The sequence below is a fragment of the Otolemur garnettii genome, unplaced genomic scaffold, assembly GCF_000181295.1.
Source record: "Otolemur garnettii isolate 467f Iridium unplaced genomic scaffold, OtoGar3 scaffold00156, whole genome shotgun sequence".
Classification (NCBI taxonomy): domain Eukaryota; kingdom Metazoa; phylum Chordata; class Mammalia; order Primates; family Galagidae; genus Otolemur; species Otolemur garnettii.
The window spans coordinates 2,915,771-2,924,324 of NW_003852551.1; the positions used below are offsets into that span (position 1 = coordinate 2,915,771).

Here is an 8,554-nt window from a genome sequence, read left to right on the forward strand (position 1 = left end):
CCCGCCACCTTAGGTGTACGTGGCTGGCGCCTTAGCCGGTTGAGCTATAGGCGCCAAGCCCTAGATGTGTTTCTTTAAGAGAACTCTTTTCTTTCCTTCTTTCCTTCCTTCCTTTTTTTTTTGAGACGGGTCTTGCTCTGTTGCTTTGGCTAGAGAATAGTTGTGTTGTCACAGCTCACTACAGCCTCAGACTCCTGGGCTCAAGCAATCCTCCTACCTCAGCCTTCCAAGTGCTAAAACACTGGTGTTCATCATCACACCTGGCTAATTTTTGTATTTTTTATAGACAAGGGATTTTACTTGCTGTGTTGCTCAGGCTGACCTGAACTCCTGGCCTCAAGCAATCCTCCCCTCACAGCCTCCCAAAGTTCTGGGATTACAGAGAGCCACTGCACCCAGCCAGAACTCCACTACTAGGATTTTCATCCTTTCTTTAGCATTTAGTTCCCAGCTGAAGTGGTATTGCTAGACAGTGAATACAGAGCAAGTAAGGTTGGGAATCCTTTCTTGGGGTGAATATTTTTCATCTTGAGTTCTTGGTTGCTAATACTAGAGTTTTATTGACCTACAATGAACTTTTTCTTTGAGGCAGAATCTCTGTCATTCAGGATAGAGTGCAGTGGCATTATTGTAACTCACTATAATCTCTAGCTCCTAGGCTGAGGTGGATCCTGCTGCCTCAGCCTCTCAAATAGCTGGAATTACAGGTGAGTGCCACTACGCCTGGCTAATTTTTTTTGTATTTTGGTAGAGACCAAAGTCTTCCTCTTGCTCATGATGGTCTTGAACAGTTAGCCTTAAGCAATCCGCCCATTTTGGCCTCCTAGAAAGCTAAGATTATAGGTGTGAAGCACCTTGCCCACCTAAGGGAAGTCTTTACTTATTAATTTAAGAAAAGTAAAGTCTCAGCTACTTGGGAGGCTGAGGCAAAAGACTCACTTAAGCCCAAGAGTTTGAGGTTGCTATGAGCTGTGATGCCACGGCACTCTTCCAAGGGCGACATAGTGAGACTCTGTCTCAAAAAAAAAAGAAAGAAAAGTAAAGCCTACAACCAAGTTCTCCTTGAAAAACTTGGACAGCGCCTGTGGCTCAGTGAGTAGGGCACCGGTCCCATATACCAACAGTGGCAGGTGCCTTAGTCCCAGCTACTTGGGAGTCTGAGGCAAGAGAATCGCCCAAGCCCAAGAGCTGGAGGTTGCTGTGAGCTGTGATGCCATAGCACTCTATGCAGGGCAACAAAGTGAGACTCTGTCTCTTTAAAAAAAAAGAAAAGAAAAGAAAAACTTAAAGCTAGGGAGAAAACTGAATTTGTTCAATTGGCAGATGGATGTTTGTCCCTGTTGTTGACTGGGTGTTAGGAATACAGTCCCAGAGCTTCTTGGCAGTTAAGAAATTCTTTCCCGGGGTGGCGCCTGTGGTTCAGTGAGTAGGGCGCCGGCCCCATATACCAAGGGTGGTGGGTTCAAACCCAGCCCTCGCTGAACTGCCACTAAAAAAATAACCAGGCATTGTGGTGGGCACCTGTAGTCCTAGCTACTCGGGAGGCTAAGGCAAGAGAATCGCTTAAGCCCAGGAGTTGGAGGTTGCTGTGAGCTGTGTAATGCCACGGCACTCTTCCAAGGGCAACAAAGTGAGACTGTCTCTACAAAAAGAAAAAGAAATTCTTTCCCCATGCAGTATATCCCTTCGTCATCTCCTACCCCTATGTTGCAAAGCATGGTAGCTTGGAGTGAATCTCAGTAAATGGAAGTTACGATAATCTGTGTTAAAAATCTGTAATCAGGGCGGCGCCTGTGGCTCAAAGGATTAGGCCCCATATGCTGGAGGTGGGCAGGTTCAAACCCAGACCTGGCCAAAAACTGCAAAAAAAAAAAAAAAAAAAAACTCGCTCGGCACCTGTGGCTCAAGTGACTAAGGTGCCAGCCACATACACCTGAGCTGGCAGGTTCAAATCCAGCCTGGGCCCACGAAACAACAATGACAGCGACAACCAAAAAATAGCCAGGTGTTATGGCAGGCTCCTGTGGTCCCAGCTACTTGGGAGGTGGAGGCAGGAAAATCACTTGAGCCCAGGAGTTGGAGGTTGCTGTGAACTTTGATGCCACAGCACTCTACCCAGGGAGGACAGCTTGAGGCTCTGTCTCAACAACAACAACAAAAACTATAATCATTTTTATATGTATACACACACACACTGGAAGGAGAGAGAGATCTGAAAATGTTGCCCAAACTTACTAATATTCTTTTGTAGCTTCTTGTGTCATCCTGGCAGCATTGTGTAAAAATTTCCCTGTTGGAAAAAAACTAAAATTTCACTGAAATGGCTGCTTTCTTACAACTATAGAATTAGGCCTGGGAAAGAATTTGAAAGTATTTAATCTATTTCTGAGGGCATAAAATAGGGGTCAGCAAGCAAAGGTAGGTTTTTATAAAGTTTCATAAAAAGTCTCACCATTTCTTTACATACTACCTGAGATTATTATTGTACTATAGTGGCAAAGTTAAATAGTTTTAACAAACAGTGTATGTATGGCCCATCAAGTCTAAGATATTTTCTCCCTAGTCCTTAACAGAGTTTGCCATATGTAAGCTATAGTATCATGACTAAATAATGTATGCAGTATGTTTTCTCTTGGTTATTTAAGGAAAATGCTAAACAAGTAGTATTATTGAAAGAAGAATCTTTCTGCCTAATATTACTAATCCACGTTCTTATATGTATATTCCAGGATCTGTCTGGTTCAATAGATGATCTCCCCATGGGGACAGAAGGAGCTCTGAGCCCTGGAGTGAGCACATCAGGGATTTCCAGCAGCCAAGGAGAGCAGAGTAATCCAGCTCAGTCTCCATTCTCTCCTCATACCTCCCCTCACCTGCCTGGCATCCGAGGCCCCTCCCCATCCCCTGTTGGCTCTCCTGCCAGTGTTGCTCAATCTCGCTCAGGACCACTCTCGCCTGCTGCAGTGCCAGGTACCCTCAAGTGCTGGGCTTTTGGGAGAGGGAAAGGTGATTGACTTCAGTGTTATTAAGAAGCCCCAGTCTTCGACTGGCAGAGAAAGCACTTTTGGCTCATGTCTGCATAGTTTCCCCTTAGCATTTGAAGAAGGGAAATGTAAACTCCTTGGCTGGATGTCTCTGTATGAGATACTGAGATGCTTAGCTTCTCCATGATCCATTTCCAGCTCAGAATTACCCTCCTAGCTAAAATTCTGAGCCTTAGCCATAATTTGCTCATTTCTTTCTTTGTCTGGAGCAGGCAACCAGATGCCACCTCGGCCACCCAGTGGCCAGTCGGACAACATCATGCATCCTTCCATGAACCAATCAAGCATTGCCCAAGATCGAGGTGAGGGCCTAGGCTTTAGGGAGGGATGGGGGCTAAGGCAGACATTTGAGTACCCTATACAGTAGCTTTTAAAGAAGCTAAAAGCTTCTATGACTGTGAAGCTTAGGATAATCTCAGTATCAAATAGTTTTCACATTTTTAAAGTTGACATATAATAATTACATGTATTTGTGAAGTACATAGTAATATTTCAATACATATAATGTGGAGTGGTCTTATCAGGGTAATTAGCATATCCATGTCTTAAATATTTATTATTTCTTTGGAACCTACCAACAAATTGTGAAATTAGAGTGGGCTTAACCATGTGTTGATGTCTCAAATTGTGTTCCCTGATAGTCATTCTTCATTTCTCAGTGTTTGTCTGTGTTACGAATTCCCTTTTACATTGTGGCTCATCTGGTCAGCAGTTGCTGAAAACTCAGCATTAAGTCTTCACCCATTAAATTATTCACCATTTTGATTTTTATCATTGCTCTTTGTCTTTTCAAACCTTCATTTTGTATAAACAATTGGCATGACCTGTTTAATGGCTTATTTGACTTTGGAGGTGCCTAAAAGGGCATTATATGGCATACCAGATAAAGACTATATTCATGTAACTGCTAAATAAAAAGTAGATGAGACCAGGTGTAGTGGCTCACACTTGTACTCCTAGCACTCTGGGAAGCCAAGGTACTGGATTGTTTGAGCTCGTGAGTTCAAGACCAGCATGAGCTAAAAGCAAGACACTGTCTCTACTAAAAATAGAAAAACTAGCTAAGCATTATGGTAGGTGCCTGTAGTCCCAGCTACTTGGGACAAGGGGATTATCTGAACCTAAGAGTTTGAGGTTAGGCTCAGCGCCTATAGCTCAACTGGCTAAGGCGCCAGCCACGTACACCTAAGGTGGTGGGTTCGAATCCCCAGCCCGGACCCGCCAAACAACAATGACGGCTGCAACCAAAAAATAGCCGGGCGTCGTGGCGGGCGCCTGTGGTCCCAGCTACTTGGGAGGCGGAGGCAGGAGACTCGCTTGAGCCCAGGAGTTGGAGGTTGCTGTGAGCTGTAATGCCACGGCACTCTACCCAGGGGGACAGCTTGAGGCTCTGTCTCAAAAAAAAAAAAAAAAAAAGAGTTTGAGGTTACTGTGAACTAGGATGCCATGGCATTCTACCCAGAGCACAGACTGAGACTCTGTCTTAAAAAAAAAAAAAGAATATAAATGATAACATCCCAGAATAAGAGGGTGGGTTCATTTCTTCCCATTGTACCAAGCTAATAACTGTATGGATACTATCCATAAATAGGTTATATGCAGAGGAACCCTCAGATGCCCCAGTACAGCTCCCCCCAGCCCAGCTCAGCCTTATCTCCACGTCAGCCTTCTGGAGGACAGATGCACACAGGCATGGGCTCCTACCAGCAGAACTCCATGGGAAGCTATGGTCCCCAAGGGGGTCAGTATGGCCCACAAGGTAAGTATACTTTACCTAGTTGGGAGTAGATAGAGATTAGAGGAGAGAACAGTTCCTTGTCTGATATATTGCCATCTAGGTTGTGAGAATAGAACTATCCTTTGCCTCAAATCTACTCAGCCTAGGTCCTGAAGCAGGGCAGGGCAGGGTTCCATCTTGTCTCCACTTACTCTGTCACAAAAGGAAAGTCTTTGTTTTTCCCAACCTTGGTTTCATCTATAAAAATGGGCCTGGAATGGTGGCTCTCACCTGTAATCTCAGCACTTTGAGAGGCCAAGGTGGGAGAATGACTTGAGGCTAGGAGTTTGAGACTAGCCTGTGCAACATGAAGGAGTCCTTGTCTCTACCAAAAAAAATTAAATTAACTAAGCCTGGTAGCAAGAACCTATAGTCCCAGCTACTGGGGAGGCTGGAGCAGGAGGATCACTTGAGTCTGAGAGTTGGAGGTTGCAGTGAACTGTGATTGTACCACTGCATTCCAACCTGGATGACAGAGTGCTCTATCTGTTTTTTGCTTTTTGTTTTTTTGAAAGTAGATTCAGATACTGAACACACTGTGTGATATGTATGGTAGCCATTGGTTATTACCACTGCATTCCAACCTGGATGACAGAGTGCTCTATCTGTTTTTTGCTTTTTGTTTTTTTGAAAGTAGATTCAGATACTGAACACACTGTGTGATATGTATGGTAGCCATTGGTTATTACAGTTTTTTTCTTTTTGGCCAGGGCTGGGTTGGAATCCGCTACCTCCCTACTCCTTTGAGCCACAGGTGCCGCCCTACAGTTTTTTTTCTTTTAACACTACTGGAAAGTTTGTTTTTTGTTTTCTGGGTTTTTTTTAAATGAACAAATTCCTAATAGAACAGCTCTTTGCTCAAAATTAGCAATAGAGACTTGGCGCCTATGCCTCAAATGGCTAAGGCATCAGCCACATACACCTGAGCTGGTGGGTTCGAATCCAGCCTGGACCCACCAAACAACGACAGCTGCAACCAAAAAATAGCCGGGCGTTGTAGTGGGCACCTGTAGTCCCAGCTACTTGGGAGGCTGAGGCAAGAAAATCGCTAGTGTCCAGGAGTTTCAGGCTGCTGTGAGCTGTGATGCTACAGCACTCTACCTAGGACGACAGCTTGAGGCTCTGTCTCAAAAAAAAAAAAAATTAGCAATAGATCTAAAACTGCTATCTTACACAGCATGGGATAGAAAGCAAGATGAATGCGTAGAAAGGATTCTTCGGGGAATGGAGGGGCCTGTATAGTAACAAAGCCAGCCTTCCTCTGTGCTGCCTTTAAGATGAGAGTACACCTGAACTGCCTTTACATGCTCCTAACCTCCCCTTTTGTATTTTTCCCCCAATAGAGGTAAAGGTTACCATGCAGTTAATGTCTTTTCTGACCAAGATAGTGAATAATTGGCCCGGGCACAGGGGCTCACACCTATACTCCTAGTACTGTGGGAGGCCGAGGTAGGTGGGTGCCTGAGCTCAGGAGGTTTTGCTCAGGAGACCAGCCTGAGCAAAAGAGAGACCCCGTTTTTACTAAAAATAGAAAACCTGAGACAAGAGGATCACTTGAGCCCAAGAGTTGGAAGTTGCTTTGAGCTATGAAGCCATAGCACTCTACCCAGGTCAGCAGCTTGAGACTCTGATTTAAAAAAAAAAAAGAGAGAGCGATATTGAATAATTACCACTGTTTAGAGTTACATAATTGGGAAATATTAGTGAGTTGCTGTGAGTCACTAACTAAGCCTCTGTGTCTTCTCTCCCCATCCTCAGGAGGCTACCCCAGGCAGCCAAACTACAATGCTTTGCCCAATGCCAACTACCCCAGTGCAGGCATGGCTGGAAGCATGAATCCCATGGGTGCTGGAGGTCAGATACATGGACAGCCTGGCATCCCACCTTATGGCACACTTCCTCCTGGGAGAATGAGTCACGCCTCCATGGGCAACCGGCCTTATGGCCCTAACATGGCCAATATGCCACCTCAGGTTGGGTCAGGGATGTGTCCCCCACCAGGGGGCATGAACCGGAAAACTCAAGAAACTGCTGTCGCCATGCATGTTGCTGCCAACTCTATCCAAAACAGGTAAAGCTTGGGAAGTGTCCATGCAAGAAATTCTAATGTAGAGCCACTGAAAACATTAAAATGTCTCTGGACCTAAACTAGGAGTTAAGATAGATAGATATATCTCATATATATGTGTATATGTGTGTATATATGTATGTATGTACACATATATATATACAGTTTTATAGTAAATATACATTTTATTGAGAGCTCTTTAGAAACTAAGGTTTTCTTAACAGTGAAAAACACAACAAGGGCGGCGCCTGTGGTTCAGTGAGTAGGGCGCCAGCCCCATATACTGAGGGGTGGTGGGTTCAAACCCAGCCCCAGCCAAACTGCAACAACAACAACAAATAGCCAAGCGTTGTGGCAGGCACCTGTAGTCCCAGTTACTTGGGAGGCTGAGGCAAGAGAATTGCCTAAGCCCAGGAGTTTGAGGTTGCTGTGAGCTGTGACATCACGGCACTCTACCGAGGGCGATAAATTGAGACTCTGTCTCTCAAAAAAAAGAAAGAAAGGAAAACACAACAAAAGTGTTGGTTTTTCAGCATCTTAGATTGCTATGAAATTTCAAATGACCAAATATTGCATATAAAGAATTTTATAGGCCAGGCGGGGTAGCTCATGCCTGTAATCTTAGCATTCTGGGAGGCCAAGGCAAGTAGATTGCCTGAGCTCACAGGTTCAAAACCAGCTTGAACCAAAGCAAGACCTCGTCTCTAAAAATAGTCAAACATCGTGGCAGGCACCTATAGTCCCAGCTACTCGGGAGACTGAGGCAAGGCAATTGCTTTAGCACAAGAGTCTGAGGTTGCCATGAGCTATGATGCTATGGCACTCTACCGAGGGTGACAGAGTAAGACTCAGTCCCAGAAAAAAATAAAAATATTTTTTTTAAAAAGAATTTCATAAAGAATACGTTATTTTGATTAATTACTCCTCCAAGTAGGTGGCTTTACTTCTATCAGTCAACTTTCTGTGTTTTTCCAAAAGAATTCTTAATGATACACATAACCTGAATCTGTGGTATGGGAAACAGAGGTAGGGTTGTGGTTCACTGTACTCCTATTGCTTTATGTGGTCCTGTGCGCTAAAGTGTAGAAGGCTCGTGTGATTAAGTTTAATGACTCCAAGATTCGTCTTTTTTTTTTTTGGCCACAGACTTATGTGAATATGATTCCACTATTAGTGAAGTCTCCATTTCTGCACCCTGTTGCCCACCATTCTTTTACACCACTTGGCCTACCATGCCCAGTATTCTTTTTTTTTTTTTTGATGCAGTCTCACTATATTGCCCTCAATAGAGTGCTATGGTGTCACAGCTCACAGCAACCTCTAACTCTTGGGCTTAAGCAATCTCTTGCCTCTGCCTCCCAAGTAGCTGGGACTACAGGCACCCACCACAATGCTTGGCTATTTTTCTTTTGTTGCAGTTGTCGTTGTTTATCTGGCCCAGGCTGGGTTCGAACCCACCAGCTCCAGTATATGTGGTTGGCACCATAACCACTGTGCTATGGGCAACAAGCCAATGCCCAGTATTATTATTATTTTTTTATTTTTTTGAGATAGAGCCTCAAGCTGTCCCCCCTGGGTAGAGTGCTATGGCATCACAGCTCACAGCAACCTCCAGCTCCTGGGCTCAAGCGAGTTTCCTGCCTCAGCCTCCCAAGTAGCTGGGAC

General features: G+C 44.6%; 1 protein-coding gene across 2 annotated transcripts in view; it reads left to right on the forward strand.

Moving 5' to 3' along the window:
- Positions 1 to 8,554, forward strand: part of ARID1A (AT-rich interaction domain 1A) — a 105,023-nt gene that overhangs the window by 75,874 nt on the left and 20,595 nt on the right. For both annotated transcript variants that reach the window (XM_012811432.2, XM_023519083.1), the window contains exons 5-8: positions 2,730 to 2,970; positions 3,257 to 3,346; positions 4,636 to 4,803; positions 6,580 to 6,892. In XM_012811432.2, the coding sequence (XP_012666886.2) occupies positions 2,730 to 2,970; positions 3,257 to 3,346; positions 4,636 to 4,803; positions 6,580 to 6,892 (812 nt within the window). The remainder of the gene's footprint in view (positions 1 to 2,729; positions 2,971 to 3,256; positions 3,347 to 4,635; positions 4,804 to 6,579; positions 6,893 to 8,554) is intronic.